The sequence below is a fragment of the Planococcus citri genome, chromosome 3, assembly GCF_950023065.1.
Source record: "Planococcus citri chromosome 3, ihPlaCitr1.1, whole genome shotgun sequence".
Taxonomy (NCBI): domain Eukaryota; kingdom Metazoa; phylum Arthropoda; class Insecta; order Hemiptera; family Pseudococcidae; genus Planococcus; species Planococcus citri.
The window spans coordinates 49,897,291-49,922,535 of NC_088679.1; the positions used below are offsets into that span (position 1 = coordinate 49,897,291).

General features: G+C 32.2%; 1 protein-coding gene across 1 annotated transcript in view; it reads left to right on the forward strand.

Moving 5' to 3' along the window:
* The window catches only part of LOC135839228 (probable serine/threonine-protein kinase clkA), a 32,232-nt gene that overhangs the window by 4,111 nt on the left and 2,876 nt on the right, over window positions 1-25,245 (forward strand). Inside the window, exons 2-5 of the mRNA XM_065355160.1 lie at window positions 23,845-23,979; window positions 24,536-24,708; window positions 24,789-24,915; window positions 24,994-25,225. Coding sequence (XP_065211232.1) covers window positions 23,934-23,979; window positions 24,536-24,708; window positions 24,789-24,915; window positions 24,994-25,225 — 578 coding nt within the window. The 5' untranslated portion in view covers window positions 23,845-23,933. The remainder of the gene's footprint in view (window positions 1-23,844; window positions 23,980-24,535; window positions 24,709-24,788; window positions 24,916-24,993; window positions 25,226-25,245) is intronic.

The following is a 25,245-nucleotide window of genomic DNA, read 5'->3' on the forward strand; positions in this document are numbered from 1 at the left end:
TACAAGATATTTTACCAACAGTCCTTACACAAAATGAAAATCATCATTAGAACCGGTTTATACATTTCTTAACGAGAAACAATTATTGCAATCTTCGTATTTCAATTCCGAATTGACTTAGGTATTTTATCACAGCTCATAATTTTGTATTTTTGATATGCTTAATTACATAGGTAGGTATCGACCGATGCAACTTACGGTTAACAATAATGATAATAAGTAATAATAAAAGAGTCCAAGGATGAGCATCGACAATTTTTTTTCATTCCAGTCTATTTTGCGATAAATTATTTCTAAAGCGACGACTTGATGAACAAAACAAGAACAAAGTTAATCGGTTGAAGGATAAAATGTACCTAATCTGGACACGATCGCCGTTGTTTCCATATCTTTAGCAAGTTCATCAGTAGAAATTCGTGCCGTTAATAGATGCTTGAAAAAAAAACGAATTGATTTCAAGAAACTAGATCAATTATGTATTATTTATGGATATTTTAAATGCACGAAAAAAATATGAAAACAAAATACCTGTATAATAAGTTAAAATTTATGGTTTTTACATAGGCCTGTTTCATCTTCATCTTGGTACTTGTTGTGATCGTGTATATGTATAAGAGAAGTATATACCTACTTATCTACGAAAGATATTATCCTCAGCACTAATAATGTCTACACTTTACTTACACATATTACCATCTTTAAAGTAGGTATTACGTAACACAAATATGCATAGTTTACAGGTGATAGCATTCGAAAAGGTTGATCGATAAGGTGAAAATATTTTCATCAAAATATATATCTACATTGAGAGCCTGGAGGAGATAACCAAATAGGTAGGTAATCAATTTTTTTTCAAAAGAGAACTAGGTATAAATTTGGTTGTGAAATTGACTTGAGTAGCAGAATACATAGCATGAGATGCTTCCTTACTCTATTTAAAGTTGAAAAAAAGTAGTTACATATTATATGTACGTACATACATAATTCTGTGTCGCAGAAACGCTCAGAAGAGAATAGAGGAGGAGAACAAAGTCAAATTTCAAACAAAATATAGTACTCACCAGTAAGCAAACTTGACCTACTTATTGCTTGCAAGAATGTTTTTTCAGAATTTAATTAGGTGCCCGAGACTGTTTTGATTTATGATTTTGCGTGCCTTTTTTCGATTATGCCTCAGATTAACTATGATTTAAAAGTATTGTGTAATGGACATTTTCATCCTTGTAATTTCTAGTTCAGAATGATGTCGAGGTGCTTTGAATTTTTAAAAATGCGTCAAAAAGAAATTTAAAAAGTATGAACTTACTCAGTTTCCCCTTGGCTGATGTTATTCAAAAACCAAACAATTTTAGGGAACACGTTTTTGGTCGTTGAAAGAGTCACCAAAAGAACGCCTTTCAGCGAAATCGCGAAAAAAATTGCGTGCACCGGAGCCCACAGCTTATTAAAAAAAAAAAATGTGACTTAAGTACTTATACCCCTTTCTACGTATTCTCGATCACCAACAATTTTTCATATTTTAACTCTCGGACTCGATCTCGATTGAAAATACCAGAACATCGTCAGAGAAATTGAAGATCATTTTGTCGATCAGTTTTTCAAATTCTGTTCTTTTTTGAAAATCGCGCCTATTTTTAGCATAAATATACTTAAAATTTCAAAAATAATACTTCTGCATGCAACAAATTTTTCAAAAAATTCATCAACTTTTTTTTTGTTGAAAAAGTGAAATTTTTACACTCGACACGCTAATGCGATGTTACCAAACACCATCTTCCTGGCACTTTCGCGAAAATCTGACAACGCCAGTCGATTCGCCGTGCTTCAATACAGAAATATCGGTGAAAAACTGAAAACGTCGAAAGTAGACTTTTGACCCTTTCCATTCTGATCGATTCAATTTTCTAATGAAAAATGACTTATTAGTTATTAGGTATGGATACTTTTGTAGTTTGAAAATTTCTAAAATCTAGATTTTTAAATTGAGGTTATTGTTGAGTTTTCTGTAAAAAATTGACATTTTGATTCAAAAAAATCATAAAATCGTGCTCGAAAAGTCCTTCTAATTCTACTCGTAGTACCATTTATATTATAAAATGGATTAATTAAAAATTAGATATCCAACAATCATTTTTATTTCACAATCACAATCTTTTTCATTGCACTCTACACCTCCCACGCCTTCAATCACGAATCATTTTTTTCCTATTAGGTTTGGTATTTTGTTAAAATGCTGTAAAAAATGAAGATAACTTTTAATTGCAGGTTATAGAAAATTAAGAACAATAAAAAATTTCATAAGCAAGAAAATTACACGCAACAAAAAATTTATGATTCTCTGTTGAAATAAAATAGCTAGGTATAGCACACCTTCCTAATACGTATCTAGGTACCTATCGAAGAAATATTTGAAAACAAAACTTAATCGGGTCATATAAGTCAATTAAAAAATTCAGACAGATAATTCAAAAAAATGTTTAAAAAACTGTAGGTATCTTTTTGTGAGTGATCGATAATTTTAATTGATGCTCTATTTTCATACGTACATTACATACCATATCATAAAAATGTTTCCGAGTTATAAGCTTACCAGTAGGAATCATATTCATCTTTCTATACCATACTCCTCCGGGAAATCATCAGTTTGATCAATTTTTACCTATATAGATATTTTATAATTTGTTTTTGTTTAGTTTACTTGCATTATTTTTTTACTGGTTCTATATCAAGTAGGTATGTACTTACTTATTTTTTGGTGTCAAGTAGGTAGGCACTCGTGCAAAAAATATTCTTCATCTTGATTTTAAGATCCAAATGAAGTTTTTAAACACGATTTTTTTGATGGAAACGTGAGAAAAATTACAACTCAATTTCATTTTCATCACACATTTTACGCTGGTGTTATATTCTTTTATTAGGTATGCCTACTTGTAGTTATTATTTCACAAACGTAGAAACACAGGTAGGTAAATATTTAAAAAAATAAAAAAAAATAATGCATAACGAAGAAGAGAAATATTTGCACGTATATATGCGACAAAAAGGTTAAAGGTTTCCGCGAAAAATGTTTCCGTTATCTGCATCACCACGTGAATTTAATATTTCAAGTACTTCACCTAGTGGGGCTGGGTATCGTATATGTACTATGTAGATGTGCCCAGCTTCAGCTACCCATTATCCAGTACCTAGACCTAGCTTCATTTGAATACCCAAATGCATATTTCGTTGTTGTCTTGATTTTAACTATGTAAAGCGAGTACGATTGCAAAAAAAATGTTTTTCGGAATACATTGCTGTTCACGCTCAACCAACTTTTCTGAATGTTATCTCCACAACTTCTTCGGCAATTGCTTCCTCTCGTGTTTTTGTCCCGTTGTTTTGTTTTGTTTTTAATTCTTGGTTTTATTTGCGTAATGTTGCATACGCGGATTGAATTACTTACAGAGCTAATTCTGTGATAACAATCGAAAATTTTTTGTCGAATGACTCAACAGTGGGCGAACGCATAAGTAATTCGAGCATAAAAAACTCATACTCGTATGAATGCAGCATTGAACTTCGTAAGCACCAGGTACCTACTTAAGTGTAGTTTAAAATGGGATTCACAAATGTTCCAATAAATTTATTTGATTTGGTTTCTGTGCTTGGATTTTAACAATACCTATATAGTAATCAATTCTGGATTCTGAAATCGCAGGAAGTATCCATCAAAAGTTTCTCCTAGAAAAAACAAAGTCTATAAATTGTGGAAGATTTTACCTATCAGACTCGATTTTATCATATGATGTGTAATTCTTAGGATTAAAAAGTGGAATGAGAGCAAGTAAAGGAACAGCTCATCCTTCCAAATTCTACTAGAGAAAAGTTCAAAAATAATTACCCCTTCTTTCTAGGAAAATTAAAAGGAATTGCACTTCAATTGAAAAACGCCATGGAATCTCTCACCCACCCTTATTTCAGGAGAAAAAAAATTGTGAAATAGAATGATGGAATGGTCAACAGCATACCTTGTGAGTTACGTTATCGCTCTAAAAAGGTTCTGATACAAATTAAAGTACGTACTTGTAACTACCAACATTTTTTGCTGGAAACTTGGTATTTTTACGTGCACAAAAAATCACCAAGATCCAAAACAATATTACTTTTACTTACGCAGAATTTTTTTTACTTTATTTCGTTCTTTTTCTTCTCAACAATTTGTTCGAATATAAGAACAAATCTCAGTTGATTAGAGTGCGATGTTACTATATGTACACATAAAAAATATTTGTCTAGGTCAGTAAATCCATAACGTTTTGATGGGTATATAACGTGACTACTTAAACATCTTTCTGAATAATTTTGTTTTAATTACCTGCGGCGGCGTTACAAAAAATGCTACCGAAATTAAAATTACCTAAAAATGCGTGCAGATTCTATAATCAAATTATTCATTACCTACAATTATTGAATTAAATCAAGGATAATGATTGATTCAATTAATAATGTAAGGATTATTAATATCGAACAGATCTTGAAATTTTGAAAAATAAATTATAGGTATACCTATAGGTACCACACACATTGAATTTTCAGTAGGTACCTATAATCTATTTCGAAAATAATGGACGTATTTAAAAACGCAGAGAGCCGAAGGTTCAAAGTAGAAAAATTGCTCTCTTATCAACCGTTAAACAAACACTATATTCGCATACTTACTTAGATAGGTACCTATATTTATACAATATATTAATTCAAGGAGTTCAGTAGCATATTTTGCAATAGGTTGCCTAAAGGGAATTAGATGCAGATGAGACGAAAAGGTAATTAAAATTAACGCTTTTATAAATGGTCGAACAAATCTTATAAAACCAGTTCGACGCATAATGAACCCGTCAAACAAATCGCATTTTTAATATAGGTACCTAGGTACTAGGTAACAAAATGGGGCACATCATAACATCGTAAAAACCAACCTCTATTCGTCAAACTAGAACTATTTCTGGTAATTTTGCATTTTAACATTTTTTTACAAAATATTTGTAGTAGTAGGTAGGTATATTTCCAACATGATATACATAATATTCAATTTGATCATCGATAACACGACAACTTTTTAATTGACCCAAATCGAGTTATTAAACGTAGTTATAAAAAGGTACCTACCTACCCATCTATATACCAAAAAGTTGGACTAATTCAAAAAAAAAGAAAAAAACGAAAGTAAAAATACTTCTATAGGGAAGTAGATGTACCTACATAACGAGAACTAGAATATATAAGATGAATCTTAAACAAACAAATAACCCAGAAATGCGCTTCGTCTGCATAATATGTCTGTAGGAGCAGAGAAATTTTTACAATTTCCAACAATGCACGAGTATAAATATACCTACTATAACGAAATAATATATATCTGCCTACCATAAACAGTAAACTTGAATAGTATACAACGGTATGATTTCTTTACAGATCATTAAAACCAAACCAAGTATACCTAACCACCAAACGCCTCCATTTTTTCTTTTTCAGTTTCACTCGCCAAAAATGTGCTGAATTTGTAAGGTGGCTTATGAAAGACGGCGGAAATATGATTTAAGAAAAAAAAAAACTAAGTAGGTTAGACGAATCGTTTAAAACAATAGTGTTGGAATTTTAGTAGCCTGATTCCCATAAAGTGATGTTGGATTTGATTCTCGTATTTTTCTGAGATTAGCCACATTCTGTTATTATTGTTGTTTAATGAATAATAAGACGCATAAGCAGCGACCATTTGTAACATATTCGTGTTTTGTAATAACATCTACAATTGTCGTCACTACGCGTACCATCTAACGAACCGATTACTTCACACAATGATGCTAGTTGTGGGAAATTTTATATCGTGCTGTATGGATCGTCTCTTTCTGTTTCTGTTTCCACTCACCAGCTTCAAATCAGCAAATAAAATCTGCATTTTCTAAAAATTATTTTTATTAGTAGCTAAATTAATTCTTAATATTTTATACGTCACATTAAGTACAATTTTTTCGCCGTAAAAAATTATGCTGGCGTGAAATCCGCGCATTTATTGTTGAGTAAATTGTTTTTCAAGTTCTAGAGCGGAACTGTATGGTAGGTATATCATTATTGGGTAGTGTTTTAGAATTAAATTCTTTTAGGGTAGTGGAACACAAGGTCAATATCAATGCGAGTCTTTTATCGCGTTGTTCACAAATTTAGAATTTTATGAGGATTAGGAAGGGGAGGGGGCGTACGTAGCCATAAACAAAATCGAAGGAGAACTTTTGCTCAACCATTCAAGAATTTAAATGGTTGGTCAATTGATTTTAAAAGTTTTATTGAATGACTTTTTCATTCGTTTTCGATAATGGGGTTTTGAGCACAACTCAAATTTTGAATTTTTAAAATGAGTACGAGGTAGGGTGGCATCAAATTTGAAATACCCAATTAATTTCTTTATCATTTTTCCAATTTTTTCTTTTTGTGTAAATATTGAGAGAAAAAAGTACGATGAAAAAATTGTTTTTTTTCTCCGTTTCAAAAAAATGTACGAATTGCAGAATGAGGAAAATAAAAAATCTACATAACTTTTAGTTGTGAATACTACATCCCTCTTAAAAATACAATATAGATCAGTTTTGTGGGATTATAAGATCGAAAAAATCAATTTTTTCGTTCCATTAGGCCATTTTTGAGGAAAAAAATATTCTGCAAAAAAAAGCTGTATTTTTCTCAATTGTGCCATCACAAAAAAGTTCATTTGTAAAGATAATCAAGGTCCTGCGAAAAAAAAAGAAAAAAATAATCTTGCAAACCATAAAGTTTTTTATTTATAAAAAGTTTTTTTGAGCTTATGAACTTCCACAAAACAAATTTTTGAGCATTGGATTTTTGAATAGTCGATCTTTTAAGACTGAAGGCAGTATAGACAGTTATTTTTTCCAGACATCTCAAAATATGTTTAATTATTGATTCTAGCTCTTTCATTTTCGAAGTCAGAAAATTTCAACTTTTAAAAATTATAAACTGGGAGAGAGGATTATTCCCCCCCCCCCCCCAAAATTTCAATACCTTTTTTGTTCGTCTCAAAAAATTGATCCAGAAACTGTGGTCGAAAATTTATAATTTTGCAAATTCGGGTACCTGTCCCTTCAATATCTAGAACAGGCAGGTTTCAGGAAATTGAGTATTAGGCGCAGATTATACCCCTTCAAGTAGGTACACTGAATACACAAAGTACGTATCGTTTGGATTGGTACATATCTACTTTTAATTTTCTGATGCTCATACTTACCTACTTCTGAAGAAATCTTGATAATTTCGTCAATTTTTGAAAAATTTGGAGTGTTTTAATTCGTGTGTGTAAGTATGAATTAACATTTTGCTTCACAATTCGGCCGATCAATGCTTCCTTTTTTTCAATAAAGAAAATTAATCCGCCAAAAACTGTCCAAATCGAATTGTGCAAAAAAATTGTTCAAATTCGTGACATTGACCTCTGCTGTTGGTTTTTTCATTCAGTTTTATGTGAAATAGCGAAGAACAGAGAAATAGTGTAGTAAAATGAAAAAAGTGTTTTTTATGACTTCGTGTCTAGTTATACACTGCTTTTTCATGATTTCGTATAAAATTTGTTTTACAGGAGAAATTGTAATAGGTATAGGTACATAAAAATAGTAGGCAATTATAAATATTTCTACATTGATGCTATTCCATTTTATTTTCGATACGGCAAAAGAGATAAATAATGTATGGATGTTTTTTTTTTTTTTTTTACTTCATTATTTTGCAAATAAGTAGGTATCTATGATAATAAAACTTTGAAAAAAAAGTTTTGTTCTCAGTAGAAACAAATTTTTTTATTTCAATTGAAAAATGTCGATAATAGGTTGGTTATAGGTTAAGGTACCTACCTACGTATTCTTCGCAAAAAAATTTAACCGACCTTTACTTAAATCTTGTCAAATTGCTTGAAAAGGCATGTTTATCATTAGTTCATTACATATATCCGACTAAACTCGCAGAATAGAAATATAGGTATCTACCTACCTATAAGTTATACATACCTAAATAGTTATTTGATTCCAGTACATAGGTAGAGGTACCTACTACATTCATTTGATACACACGTTAGGTTCATTTTAATAAGGTGTAAGTAATAAATTCATTCAGTTAGGCTTTCTTGGAAAAAATAAATAGGTACCTTGGTAAAATGTAACTACACTGAAACATTATAACGAAAAGATTTGCAATTAATTTACATTCAAAGTCTACTTAACCATGTGTTACTTTCTTCACGTATGTATAGGTATAGGTATGGTACCTGAATCATATATATTTACACATTGTAGGAACCTATGCATTCAACAATTAATACATCAAGTGAATTGAAATTGAAACATATCCAAAAGAATCACCAGCACTACTAACTCTTCGTAGGCATTACCACGTTCTATACCATTTACATTACATTTACTTAGCTAATTTTAGATAAACGTTTGCGACTATTTTTTTTTTCTTCTTTTTTTAACGTAAGAAAATAAAAGGTACGGTTATATTACAAAACCTGTTTGTTAATGAAGGATAACAAGGGACCTAACTGGAATTTAATACAACACGTTATCCGATTCCGCATCGTTTTTCACGCTAATTATTACATCCTCTCGTTATACCAACATATCTCGACGATAATTTCAGAGTAAAAGTAAAAGTAAACCGTCGCGTACCTACGGAAAGTGAATCTTCTCATCTCATTTACTAAACTATACCTATATGTATTCGCTGCATCTCGACCTTGAAATACTAAAATTAGGTTTCTAACGTTAAGGTAAATGGTGCGGTATAAAATTGAATATATTTAAGTAACTATGTAGGTAAAGAAGATATCTACGTAATTTTTACTATAAAAATAAATTCGATTCAACAGATTGGTATTTCATAAGCTATTCTCAATAGTACATAAATACCATGTGCATTATTTTTACGAGATTCGTGTGTCTTTCGCGAATTAGATAAACGTTACAAGCAGTGAAATACATTTAGTTTTTTTTTTTTTTTTTTTTTTTTTAATTTAGGTATTTACTCATCGCAGAGTAAAAGTTACAGAAACAAAACCTTGAAATAATAAAAAAAAAATGTTCACGTTGATAATGAAAATTATAAGGGGTTAAATACTTCATACGAGTACAGTCGTAAATAAAATTATTTCCCAGAGATATAACAAACAAATACTTAACACGTAATATGAAAAATAGGTACATCAATAAAATAAGGTAATTGCTCACGGGTCGTCTTCATCGTTGCATATTAGACATCTCTTTATGGCTGAAGGGAAACTCGATTTACTTACCTACTAATCAAAAATAAACACACTTTAATATAAGTACCCACAATGTTATATAATGATATGCTTATTACATGTCTCCTGTACTAACATGTGTACTTATTTGTAAAAAAAATTTTAGCAACGAATGTTAAATAGTTACAAACCAGAGTTGATGAACCTGAACAATATGCTAAAGCACACGGATTAGCACCTTTGAGATTGTAATCAAGATTTTCTTCTTTTTTGGTATTCCAAGAACGTTACATCGTGCGTTAAGAATTTCGTAATAATGGAATATTATTATAGTAAGGTAGGTCTAGGTGTACCTATACGTAAGGTGCCGCATGCAGCTTGAAAACGTGCATCGTAAAATTTGTTCATTTCATTGACAAGTTGGACTTTTGAATAAAATCAAACATCACGACAAAATGTATGGCATGTCAGTGATGAATCTTCAATCTAGTTCAAGTTTATGTAAAATCTGAATGGATTAGTTGCATAGGTAGGTAGGTGCTTATTGCAAAAATGTCTCGAAGTGATTTCAAAACATTGAAGAAATCGCCAATAATAAATGACAGAAAATTTGTATTGAAAAACACATACCTATCTTTCAATTAATGAAAGTCAGTAAAAATTTCAATTGATACTGAGAAGTATTTCACGAGCTATCACTTTTCGTGAATGTTTGCAAGTATGATATAGAGTAGGTACCTAGACCTATCTAATATAACATTACGTGTTGGAGAATGGCATCTTTATTTTATGCTCAAACCTAAATAATTTATTTCACTGAATGAAACCATGAAGATACTATACCTACTTTTTCAAGGTCCGATTCACTTATCAAATTTATTAGCGACTTCAAAAATAGGTAGCACAAGTAGTGGTATGAGTTACGTACAGTACAAACCAATCTTAGCATATAAATAAGAAAAAATGATAATTTGAAAAACATATGTCGTAGGCTAACCTCGAAAATAAGGGGATATACGCACTTTCGCGCTCCAAACCAATATTGATCCTCACTCGGTCCTCTCCGAGTTAAATTCTAAAATGAAAAGTTTTTTATGGTCTAGGGCTTGATGTGGATTGCTATGGTATCTTCCTCACACTAGCTTTATCATTCCCATACACTTGGTAAAATATCCAAATTCAGAATTTAGTGAAAGTTCAGGTGGACAGATGGAATTATGCAGAGTAGGCATATGTAGTGCATACTTGGATCTGACTGAGTCCCAGACCATATACCTACCCACTTGTGTGCTCTAATATAAGGACCGAGTATTGTTTATAATACGACCTAGACCCGCATTAAAAAAATGCACGCATATAACCTAACCATTCTTGATGAAAAATGATACCTATTTTCCGTTTTTTACTCCTTTTATCATTTGTGGCGTTTATGACCTAAATGTATGTAGCTATTCGCACAATGCAATAAAGCAGCTTAGTGCACTCGCAGCATCGTGCAATGTGAATTCAAACCGATGTAATTTTCCGTTATATATGAAAAAGTTTGCAATATAATTATGAAAACGAACGGATCTCAAAATTATACCAATATTTCCTATTTGAACGCCTCAACGATCAGAATAAAAGCAAAGAACAACACGGTTTTCATGAAATCTCGATAAAGTATCAACCTGCAAATACCCATCTAATCCGTCCACTCTCTCTCTAAATTAGAGGAACAACATGGTCGAATGAACTCTGGCCCCGACATAAGGAGTGCAATATTTGTTTCGACTGTAACAAACCATTGTATAATTTACTTATTACAGGCAATGATTCGATAAGATTTTTCGAATGTAATTTAAGCACCGCTTAATTTTATTGAGAGGCGAAATCTTCGTATCTTTATATACTTACCTCTACTCTTAATACGTTATATTTATTTATTCTACAACTCTACCTATAGATACATGATTTATAATATGCACGATTATACTTTAACGATGCTAAAATAACTTGTCACTCATTTTTTAATAACCCGATGCACGGGATAAGGAGAAAAATCGCAGGGAATTTTTATCTATAGCTGATTAATAGGTTATGACATGGAAGATTGTTATTTTCTTATTCTTTTCGAACTACCAGAGGATTTATTTTGTTAATCGGTGGACTTATTTGAAGTTATGTAACTTTTCTTAGAAGGAGAAAAAGATATGGCGGGATAGGTAGGTTAAAATTAAAAGCTTCTTTCCGGATTACAGTTTTCTTAATGTAACTCATCAGTATACCGATCTAAAAGGTGCCCTATACTTACTTAAATGAACATTAATACCGTAAATTAGCTACCATCCTTCTTTTAGAATATTCCTGAGTTACCAGCGAGCTCATTCATAAGCTGTCCAGTACTATATTTTACGTTTTTTTCAATGGTTTCCCAATTGTATCCCACCATCGAAGTGTTTCATATTTATTATGCATTTTAAGGAGACGCTGATGGCACAAAAATATCAAGTTTATCAACAGGGTGTTGAGAAAGTTCTGGCCAGTAAATATTATTTTACTGAGCAAAAATATAACATACGAGTACTTACCTATAAAAATGATTCGAACGTGACCTGTATGCAAAAAAATCGAATGTCATTTTACATGGTGTCCAAAAAACGTGACGTTGGTAGATTCTTTAAAATGCTGAAATTTCGAGAAAAGTTTTTCTTAGACTACCTATACCTACCCAAAAAATGACAACTTGAACTTTGTAGGTTTTGTGGGGGGGGAGAGAAGGGTATTAAGACGAGTTTATAGTGTTCACCTAATAAAAAAAGAAAAAAACATTTTTAAAACCTCCACAGAGCAATTTGAAATTCAAAACTGAAAATTCGCTGAAAGGCTCTAAAATGATCCAAAAGAGACTGTTTTTGACCCAGAGTATGTACCTCTCTCTACCAGTTGATAAAGTAATGTCACAAACTAGTATTTTTCCGGTATTAGTTCAGGAGAAGTAGGTACTATAATTGACGTCTTCTGGAAATACGAGTACATTTTCAAAAAAAATTCAAGTAGGTAAAGGTAAGGGTACCAAATATCGACCACCCCCTTAAATCCGACCCCCCCCCCCCCGTCTAACTCGCCTGATGATACACAAAATTTTTGGAAAGACATTTTTCTTATTCCTTTTTCACAGAAAAAGCGAATGAGACCAAAATCATTGCTGTAAAGCCAAATGGTGAGAAATATGACAAGCAAAAAACGAAAATCAGAAAGTCAACATTAAATTTTAAATTTTGTTCGAAGTGAGCTTCTGAAAATAGTTTTTGGCGGATAAATTTCGTGTTAATTTTTATATAAAGCTGACACTTGAACAAATAATAAGTGCTAATTACTTTTTGGATAATTTCAATGGTGAGTTTTCAAATTTCTGGTCAAAGTTACTTTTATGAAGTGCCCTAAATTCGACCCCCCCCCCCATTGTTTTGGCAATTTCAAGACTTTGTTTTTTGCTACAGACATGCCAAAAGAAAAGATAGATCAAAATCATAAGAAATGGGCCGAAGTTTCCGGTAAATTAATGTTCTAAGGTACTTTTATTATGTTGATATGTCAAGTAATAAATATCTGTTTTAACGTCTTCAGACTCTTTGGTGTTTTTTTGACTAATTTTTAAATATTAACACGTTTTTTGAGGGAGTCGATATTAGGGTCACTTTTTTTTGGCAAGGGACCAATTTTCATAATTTGTAAAAACGTTCTAAATACTTTATTTTTAGGTATTAAGTAATAAATATTTGTTTAACGCCTTCAGACTTTGATTTCGGTGTTTTTTTTACTCATTTTTAACACGTTTTTTTAGGGGGTCGATATTTGGGTCACTTTTTTTTGTTGAATTTTTGAACTTTTTTCGGAAAATGTAAAAAAAAGATAGTAGGTACTTAAATGAAAATATGTCAAGCCATCACCGACATTTCCAGCTCAATTTGGCTCCGAGAAATTCTAAAAATAAACTAGGGGGTCGATAATTGGTACCTTTACCCTATACTCACCTAGATAGAAAGTTCTCAATTTTTACTTTTGTGCCAACATGGGAGGGCAAGCAAATTAATGAACACGAACAAATAGGGCATGGACACAGAAAAGTCAGAAAGGACTGAGGCGCCAATATGATCCAATCAACTTCTGATTCGCCATAAAGTAGGCAATATGTCCGACATGAGATGTACATATAGTTAGTTCAACCTTTGCTTAAGTCTGTCCTTTGCCTTATCATACTACTTCAGTCAAACACGGGAAAATTGACTAACATTTTATATGTACCTACTACCTATCTTTGAGGGGTCATTAGTCTGAAGTCGAGACTTTCTTGTCACACTGTTTAGGTGAGCGATTCTTGAAAACGATCGCATATTTCTAATTTTACTATTCATTAATAACATCCAATTTAGGCTACAATATCGTAAGATGCTACCTAGATAGGTTCAGGGAGAGGGGCCATACCTACCCGGCTTAGTAATCTGCCGAAATATATGCATAGTAAGTAAATGGTTGACCGGAACATGCCTATGCCTCTTCGTCTGCACCACTGCAATCATGTTTAACCAGTTCTCAAAGGTTCTAAAAATCCGTTTATACCTACTTGTATTTTTTTTTTTTTCACAAAACCGAGTATGCAGTTACGAGATGGTATATACGTATTTGTGTGAGTTGAGCTGAAAGATTATGCAATAGGTACGTCTTCTCTCACACACGCAAACGCAGATATCGTACCCATTATTACAGCATTCGTATATACCTACTTACTATATACGCGTCCCAATGAACCAAAGTTGTTGTTTTCTCGATCGGTTAATGTCTCCTATTATGCATTCCGGCTGAAGAAACATCACTTTCACTGATTTATTTTTCGAATATCCACCCTATGGTGTGCAGCTTTCCTCCGGGATATTGTAGCACAATCACATTATTTCAGTTCATTTTTCTTCCACTAAAGAAAAAAGTCACGTTCAAAAACATAATAGTTTGTTTCAAAAGATAGGTACCTATAAATGTAAATAGAACAAACAGACATGTAGGTCTAGGTACATATTTATGTATTTTGACAAAAAATGATTAGTGAAATGTCTTTTGAGCGATAATTAGGTATTATAGCGGTGAAGTAATACAGAAAAATATAACTTTTCACTGTCACTCGATTCTATAAAAATTGTCATACTAAAATCATGGTATAAGAAAATCATACACATTTCATGTGGAAATTTATTAGTTAATGGGCGTCCATTACGATTTCTCGTCAAATATTCTCGTGCGAGCAAATACAGCAATACCATCTCTCGAATAATTCAACTTCCTAGTGTCAGCTTTCGATAATAAGAAAAAGGTCATAAGCCTCGTGAATTTATGCGATCAGATGTACAGAAGATATGGGTGCACCTCTCTCTCCCTGTATCTACCTGCGATGGTATATTTCGGTGATAAGATGTTCTTATAGGTACCTTACATATTATTTCAACTGGGAGGTAACGAGCGACGAACTTACGAGATGAGCGAGACGGCAACGGTACATGTACATTTGTATGTAGTAGGTAGGTATATATCAAAGCATAGCATTGGTAAGTTACGCAAATTATTTGCATTTTACATCACCACGATGAGGACGAGCTAGAAAACATTTCAAATTTCTGGTACCTGTATTGACGATGTATTAATGAGGCTTTTCGATATTCTAATTGCAAACAATAGATAACAAAACCAGGTAACTATAAGTTCCTATATCAAAATCTAGATCAGATATTATGTATAACTATAGTACATAGGTCTTATAACTAGGTATGTAGGTACATGAAATCATTAATGATCAGAGAAACTTTACACGTTGTATTACATTTAAAAGTTACCCATAATTTTATTCGTCGATGCCTCCCACATGGTTTAATTCTATTCGAATTAGATGGTATGACTTATGGCATGAGAAAATAAAATTAACATACCACAGCCATTGCCATTATAAATAAAATGGTTTCTTACCTGTTCGCAGCAAGGTGTTTTTCAGGATAGTGCAGTCAGTTTGTCTTATAATAATGTACGGCATTATATGTGCATGTGGTATTGTGGGCATATATTCGAGAAGCATCATTGTAAACAGGGATTCGAAGTCCGAGGTGAAGGCTAGAAAGCGTCCTCCAAGGGAACTTTTATTGGAAGTGAAAACAGTTTGGTTGCAGCTAAGCTGAAACTACAGTCGCAAGCGCTTGAATAAAAAATATAAAAGGTCGAAGTCAGAGTTTCTTCAATCAAAAATTGAGGAGTTTGAGATACCGTAGAATAATACGAGTATTTTGAAAAATGATGAATACTTTTCTACAAAGTGTTGAAACGTTCCAGGGAAAGTACCCACCTACTATACCTATGTACTTACATCCACATATTCGTACATCTACATTTCCTTGTACCTTACTCGAGTCTTAAATGAATTAAATAATAAAAAAAAGAACACCATTTTTCATGTCTCTACAAATTCAAAAGAATATAAATCTGAACTTTTATGACATAATAACACACATGTTACTCTACGGGAACGGGGTATGATGCCTAATACTTATCTAATTTTATTCTAATTGACAGAGTGCTCACTGCTCAGCTGTTCATCGGGAACCAGAATATAATTCTTTTTTCCGGTTTTAGAATGTTGATCTAAGTGTACGGCGTCATTTGGTCATCTTCTTCCTGTTCTTTAAGTAGGTAAGTGATGCCATCACTAGGTGAACATTGTACACAAAAAACTGCAAGCGCTTCTGTCTGAGACACGAGCGATTAGGGTTAATTGATTCATAAGACGATATTACCTACATTCGCTATAAGTTACATCTAATGTATTTTTTAGTTTAGCTGAAATTTATTCGCAAGTAGTTTTATATTTAACTACGGGTATTATTGTCATGTATGCTCTGTGCAAGAAGTTACCTACCTACATTGTGTTATTACGCGTTACTCGTGTGTATTGATGATATTTGAACCTACGTACATATAAGTTATTGATATTATAATGATTTCCTATCTTATTTAAATACCAGCTTTATACTTGCTAAGTTCTTTACAATTCTTTACTTATCGTTTGAAGTTCTTATAATTTGAAGCACCGGACATTGTATGAAAATTTAAAAATAAATAGGTAAGTAGCAGTCGAACGAGATTATGTAGATCATGGGCTTAATTACGGCATATTATTTTATTTTGGCAGAAGATGATTAAAAAAATTGAATTGAATTAATGTACCTAGACATAGGTGCTCCAAAATCCATTTGGTAATGCAACAAACTTTCAAAACTGTTTTGATTTTTTTTGTATAGGTACTCGTAGACGTGTGGTACCTATACTTAAGGCCATTGCTATCAATGAATTCGCAAGTTTGCATAGTTCCATATGAATTCTTCCACGATGAAAAAAAAACATCGATGTAAACCGCAGTGTGAAATGAATGCAACGAAAAAAATGTTGATCTCGTCGAACGTTGGTTGTTCATCGATTCAGTTACACTACTGTCTATAGGTTACACGAACCTCAAGCTGTTCCCACGTTTCTTTAAGGTCAATTCAGTGAAAGTACGACATCACGTATGACGAACAGATAAGAACTGAAGAAGATGCACATAGTACCTATATAGTACGCTCTTTATGGAACCTTTTAACATAAGCATTAAATAGCATATTGCACAATGTTTAGCATGGTTTACCGAATCATGAACATAGGTACCTACGTATTTTAACGCTGATTCCTAAAATCGAGATTAATTTTTATTTGATTAAAGGTTCTCTATTAACTAAATTAATGGGTTGGTGCGTGTTAATGGATGTAACTATGTGGGTGACTAGAATGCGGAATAATTTTTTTACGATTCATTGTGCGAGTATAGGTATAGGTAGGTAATTGGTATCCATAGAGTATGAGTATAGGTTCCTACTTATTGGATGGTGTTTACCGGATTAGTGGGCGTATCAATTTTAACGTTTTCTCATCACATGTAGGTATTTCTACCAACTTACTCATACTAGGTAAGTAATACTTTTTTTTATATCAAACCAACAACTATCACGATTTCCTGTAAGAATTTTGAAGATAAAAATGACAAACCGATCTGGAAATTGCCATCCGTTACCCCAAATGTCGCATTATCAAAATACATGGTCGTCACTTTTGAGTTCAAGTAAAGTTCAACACTCGCAAAAGCTACCTACTTAAAAAAGTAGATACCTACTTATTCTCTGATCACGTCCCAAAGGCCAAATTACCTATGCTGAATCTTTGCAAACGCAATAAAGCTAAATTGGTTTTGCAAAATTTTACACCTGCAGTGTGATGTAGAAGTCCTCGACGAGTACCTACTTGATGCAAAAACTATTGCGAAAGCCAAATTTTGATTTTTAGGGTCCCAAATTTGGGGAAAGGGGGCCTAAAATTAACATAAAAAAAATTTTGAAAAAGTATTTTCTTCCAACTTGCATTTTGAACCGAATTCCAAAATTTAACCGTTTTGGTCCCATACAAGGGGATATATGCCCCAAAAAGCAATTTTTGGGCCCCTCCTCCAATTTTCGGAAAATTGACCGATTTTGCTCATTTTTGTTTTAAAATGTTCCTTATGACATGCACAATGTTATAAAACATTTAAAATTCAAAATTTTTTAGTTTGAGCCAAAAAAATTAAAAATTAAAAATGTATTAGTATTTTGAACAATTTCAACTTTTTTCAAACCGTTCTGAAGCCTTCAGTGACATTTGGAAATTTCAATTTTCCAAACTGGAGTACTTCAATTTGGAAAAATGGTATGTTATCGGTCATGTAGGTTTCTAATCACTATTCGCAAGCAAACGTGCTGGAGTTAATGTGGATAGATTTTACCTATGACGTTTTTTTGGAAAACTGCAATTTTCAGAAAGTTGATCGAGGCTTCAAAACGACTTTAAACCACCGGAAATTGACTTGAAATTTGGAAAATAGTGTGTAAACTAAATTTCAGCTTTTTGCGTCAAAGGACAGGGCTGTATACAGTGAATTTTTCAAATTTTCAATTGTAAAATGCAGTACGAAAATATCGTTTCGAACTGCGACACTCTGATCTTAGAAAAATGGTGTGCAATCGGTCAAATCGGTCACTAACAAGCCCTAATCGCTAGCATACGTGCTAAAGTTGATTTGGACAGCTTTTGTGGTTTTTTTTTTTCTAAACCATGGAATCTCCGAAATGTCATTGGTTGCCCCAGAACTGCTTGAAATCACTTTTAGTCGACTCAGCGTGTTGAAATCTGAGTATAGAGTAAATTTTTGCCAAGTTTAATTGGTAAAACTTTGTGGATTTGACTTTCAAAAATCTACTGGAGGCTCCAGAATTGCTCAGAATGGTTCGAAACCACTTTCAATCAATTTCAATATGATGGGTCGAATGTAGCGTACCGACTCGCCAAATTTCAACTTCGGCCCCAAAGATTTAATTTTTTAAGAATTCACACCAAAAATCGAAAAATGCGATCTAGCACCTGAAATTGTAGATAGTGATATACAGGGGCGTAACAAAACCTAGTTTTGGGCAACTTTGATAATCTCAGGTGATGCCAATGAGTGAGATGAAAGAAGTTTTCATCACTTTTGGGTTGTTCAATTCAATGTTACCGATAGCTGAACGTTGTAATTTTCATTTTATTACTCATACAAATTTTCACTTGACTTTTGCTTCCTCACCCCTGCACAAATACGAGTATTTTTGTATGCTATTTTATAGAGCATTTAATGCGGTCAAACTTCAAATTTCCAGTGGAAAATAATTGGATCTTATGTGACCAGATCGATCTCATCTGATTTGATTAAACGCGTTTCATCAGATCTGATCACATTCCTTGCGATATATACGAGTTCATCTAATCAGATGAACGCATATCGAATTAGACGTATCTGCGCAAATTGGTACCTAGGTCAAATTTTTTGATTTACTTTAGGAGCCTAAACCTCGAATTCAGGACTCAAAATTATCAAAAATTATGTAGGTATGTAGTATCTAGGCTTGAATATGTGTAGCTCAAGAGTTTCACTCAACCCACATATCAAAATTTCCGGATAGGTAGGTATCCAAATTATATCTGGTTACATGAAATGTTAATCGAGATCTTTCAATCATTGACACCAGTTATCTCAAAGCAGATAATATTTATATTAGTTATACCTACCAATATATTATATATTTTTTATAATCCTCTCTAACATATCTAAAATCATAATCCTCTTTTTATTGTTATCTTACACCCAACTACAGTTCAATCTTGCTGAATAGCTTAATAGATCATTACTTGGCAAAACAGTTGCTAATGAGCGCATTTAACATCTGCACACCTGTATCTGCACGATTTTGGCGTAACGTATCGCTACTGTTGAAGCCAATTCACAAGTAAAAGACCTGTCCATCTATATGTATGAGCGAAATTTTCTTTTCGACGTACGCGTATAATAAACCTACTATGTACCTAGGTATTATTTACCGAATCAAATACCCACCTAAAATTGTAATTATTATTTAATTCAACGATGAAAAATTCTATTACGATTCTTAAAATCTAATGAAATACACATCAATTAAAGCCATAACTTATTACCTTCTAACAAAATGTGAATATGATTCGTAGATACACATATAAATTTCACTGCGTGCGTACTACGAATGCGAAGTGAATCATTCATAATGCATTGAAGTAACATTAATCATCGTTCAAAAGTGAGATGGACTCTTTGGAAGGTTTGCTTTGTAGAAAAAGTCAAAATCTTTACCATTGATAACTACATATAAGTACCTATCCGTACACAAACATCTTTTGATTCTGTTTGCTTTATGTAACAAATTCTACTTAATAGGTGTACAGATAATTGATATTTGATAAATAGGTAGGTAATGAAAATACAGATACCTACACACGATGAGCAATATTATAGCATTGGACATAGGTAAAGGTATTTTATTTAGGTGTACTAGTATGATCTATCTACTGACCATTTGCGAAGGTAGTACTGGGCACAGAACATAGGTAAAAAGTAAATCTAGGTTTGCATTGTTTTTTACGTGAGATCTCCAATTATGAATAGGTAACGTTAGATATAGGTACCCATCAGTGCACTTTTCATTTTCATAAACTCTCGTGCGTTCTGTGGGAATACTTACGGGTATTTTCATTATCGTAATTAATTTAGATACATCAAATTCACGAATATTGTTTAAAATAATATTTTGTTTGAATATATATATACTTCAAAGCGTATTATCATATACATAGGTAGCTAAGTATTTCGAAGATGATTGAGAAATAACAACTGCTAATCGCGAATCTGATAATGAATTAGTAATGCTGCAAATAGCACAATTACCTAAAAGTAAATCCTGGGTACATTCAATAAATACATTTTCTCACCTAATTTACGTGTCTACCTTCTTTACTAAAAGCAAATCTTCAAACTGAAAGTTTCCTAAATTTTATTGCTGGATTTGTAAAAACAAATCCACCTTATTGTTTGTTATTTTTAAAAATTAGTTTTGAAAATTTTCAAGATTTTCAAAATTCTAGATCCTTATGAGAAAATTAAAAAATTTTAGTTGCTATTGTAACATATACTTAGGTATTAGGTACCTATTTCTATCGATTAAGAAAATACTTATAATATACGATTGAAATAGTACGCTTCGTTATTTTACGTGCCCATTCAATGAAAGACAAAATGATTTGATCATCAGGTGTACGTATGATGAATTTCGCATAACTCGCTTATTTTGCTCGTGATTAGAATGAAGCGTTAAGGCTAAACACACAGTACTTAGTGCGAACAGCTAAAATATAGGTACCTACATATATATTAAATTGACTGAACACTCTCGGTACTTAATTCTTTTTTGCAAAATAAGGTTAAAACAGAAGTTATTAGGTGAGATTTTTGGATGAAAGCCTGTTAGCAACTCTGTTGATGATGAGATGTTTCGTAATGAGTAAAATATAGGTGTTATACATATAATTTTGGTCGGCAGGTTAATCTCATTTCATGAACGCGCGATACAAGTTACTTTTGACTATTATTAACGTTTCCGACTTGAAAAATTATACCTTGGCTGTTTGAAAAAATTACGCTTCTTGAATCGCCCGTTTAGTTGTTAGAAGGATAATGTGATAGGTACTTACACGTTCTGAAAATTTATTAAAATACGATTCTATTCGATGACGGTACATGACTATATAAATTATTGAGTAATAATCAATAAATGCCTATGATTTGGTAGGCTTACACTCATTAAAAGTAAAAGTGATGCTACTAAAAAAAAAAAATACCTGTATAAGGCCGAACAATCGTGAATTTCAAAACACGATGAACATAATTTTCTCAGTCCTCATAAATCAGTCCTACCTGATCTCTAAAAAATCTTGATGAAGATCCAACTCATAAAATTTATTCGATATCAAAATATCAAATCAGAATTTTAAAAAATTGTACCAATTTTTACCAATAATCAAAGTGAAAAAAGCATTAAGTACCAGGGTATATTCTATTGTTGTAAAAGTTGACTTGTGAAAAATTACGTAATCACGAAACGCAATGCAGCCATCGCACCAACTTCACGATAAATTTTATGATTGTTGCAAGCGTAATCATTGTTAATAGATATTACGTGATCTTTTCAACGATCAAAAAAAAAAAAGAATCGCCTTTCTTTCCAGCCTCTTCTTTGACTCTTAATCGTAGCTCATTTTCATTGTACCTGCAATATAACCTGCATTATGATTCCTTCGATATATGTAAAATATGTTGAGTGAAATATTTCAATAAACGCGCCTACCTACTTTTATTTTGAATAATTTCTCCAAGTACCAACCTTTAACTTTGTATGTTAATTTAACGAAACAATTAAAAATCCTACGCAAATGTTTGAAGTTTCGGGCATATTGGCTTTTGTCTGACATCTGAATAAAGTATCGAAACCACCAAAATAAAATTGTTCCTGGAGGAAGTACTCACGTTTTTTTTATTGCCTGCCCTGCTTAATCAAACACTCATTTTTTTGATCTTGATTCATGATAATTCTGATGAGCAAAAATGCGCGAATTCTGTTTCAACACTGAACGAATTTTTTATTTGGGTATTGCACTATTATGTAATAGATTATGGAAATTTTTCGGGCTAGTGACGAAATTAAACCGTTATACCTTATCTATAAGGAATTTCTGAATTCTAAATTGATGAGTCGTTTATAAATCATGGATGAAATTAATATTGATGAATGCAAGTAAAAGAAAGGCAAGGAAATTCATTGTCAAGGTCACCGGTACCTAATCACTCTTCGCAACAACTTGCTTACGTTATCGCGTTATTTCATTAGCTTTGATTTTCATCTTTCATTCAAACGATACTAGCGTGCGATGAATATTACTTTCATTTTTCCAAGGTATTTAATAGTAAAATCATTATTCACGTTCGAGTTGAAGAGGTTGCCTAAGTACCCTACTTCTTCGAGTATAGGCAATTTATTTTACATGAATTGCGTACACTGGGCGCTTAGTCTATTATGAATACCTACTAGATTACCTATACGGGAAGAAAAGTTGGGCAAACAAGCGATTGAATGTTTGTTTTTAGTAATACTTAATTAGTAGTTTTATACTACGTATTCTCTCATATATCCATTGTAAAGAGAGTTCACAATTTTCACAATTATTATGAGGAAGAGGAGGGAACGTTTTACAGTTTTTTTTTCTTTTTTGAGTTGAATGGGAAAAGGAGTAGCATAAAAAGTTGTGATCAAAATCCATCCACTCGCTCCTCCTGTCCTTGCTGCGATTTGAACTTTATTATTCTACAATTTTAGTCACCTTTGAAAAAGTCGAAAAATCACTTGTTGACTTCTGGTGAATCTGTCACCAGGTGTCACCAGGATTCACCAAGGAGTCACCAGATATTCAAAAAAAAATGTCTAGGGTCAGGAGGATATTGTGGTGATTTTATCATCACAAAGTCACCTTTAAAAAAGTCAAAAAATCACTTGGATGGCTTCACCAGAATTCACTAGGATTCACCAAGGAGTCACCAGACACTCAAAAAAAAGTTTTAGGGTCAAGAGGATATTGTGGTGATTTTTTCATCATAAAATTGTCCTTGAAATTTTTTTTCTAAATGATGAACTTTTTTTAAAAAAATTTGTCAAGTACATAGGTAAATTGACATTTTTTTCAAAAATGGCCATAAAAGAGGTTTCAACAAAATCTGGTAGGTATCGAAATTTATTTGTGTAATAATATTTTCATGGTCGTTTCTGCCTCTTAATTTTTTCTGTAATATGTATTAAATGTAGGAAAAGCGCGAAACAACTTTTTTTCGCGTTTGATTCATTTGTCTAAAAATTAAAATTAAAAAAAAAATGAAAATTCTGAAATGAATTATTTTAAGTCAGTTCTAATCATAGCAGTGCAGATTATTTAGTATTAAGGATATTTTCGTGTAAGATGCGATACTTATGATTATGAGCTCTATTCATCCTATAATTATGATACTTATGATACCTATTAATTTATTCTTGCAGGTACCTATTTCCTCAAAAACATTTAATAGTGAAGAATACTGCAGTAATTGGATAATTGAAGAGTTCTAATTTCTAAAATTCAAGTAAAAATGTTGAATAACAAGAAAAGAAGATGGGAATTACTGTTTTCAATATGTGAGTATAATACAGATTATTGCTTGTACTCGCAGGTATAGATTGAGCGGTTCAAGCTTATTACTGATTTACACAAACGTGATAAATTAAATGTAGGAAGAATTTGTTGAATATTTATAACTTCAAGATCAAAAAATGTATAAGTTCAAGGAATTTGACTATTTTATCCCTTCCAACAATTTAAAATGACCTTTCATTGGTTGTGTTTTGGGTAGAAGATCTGTGATTTTATTCCACGAAATGTTTTTGCAGAAGTTAAAAAGTAGTAAGAATGCTTCAATAACAGTCTTCTGTAATAAACACCCATGGAGCAATTTTTTTTAGGTTCACACGCTATCACTATCCGTTCATATTGTCTGTTTAAAATGTTGCCTATTTTTTTATTTCAAGGAGCAAATATTTTCAAAAAAATTCACAGGCAAAATGTACGAATTGAAATTTTTACTCCTCCCCACAGAAGAGTAGGCAGGGTTATACTCATAGTTTACGTTAGAACGAATATTAAATTAATAATATTCGCGAATTCGAAAATTGATTAATTTTGTTTAATGTTTAGGTTTTTTAGCATTAACTGTTGTACAAGCACAAAAAAGGCCTCCTAATTATAGTCAAGATGATATGCCAATTACGAGTTTTAGTTGTCACAATAGAATTGTCGGTGGCTATTATGCTGATCCAGAAACTGATTGTCAGATGTTTCACGTTTGCGTGAATGTACCAGGCGTTGGGGTATGCATTCTTAATACCTAATTTTTAAAAAACTAATAGAAACGAATTAATTGGTATTGATTGGTATTATTTTTATACAGATCCAAGATTTTAGATTTTTATGTCCCAATGACACGACGTTTGATCAAGAACATCAAATTTGTGATGATTGGTACAACATCGATTGTGAATTAGCTCAATATGATAGTTTCGATCTATACAGAATAGGTAAATTTTAATTTAGTTTTGCCGGGTGCAATGCTGACTACCTATTTAAAATAAATATTAATTAAATATTCCTAATAGGGGTCGATAATGAAATCAAAAAACCATCTATACCCAAGAAACCTGTGATAGCCAATAAAGGCACTCCTATTCCATTGGGACCCTCTAGCACTGTGAAACCATTGAATGTTGTCGCCCCCAAGAAAAATATCTACACTTCAGTGAACAATGGAATTAGCGACGATGAAGATTATTATAGCAAGCATGGTAACGCTGTATCTGACGAATCCAAAGTTCCCAACGATATTTTAAGGTAAAGGTTTACTTAATACA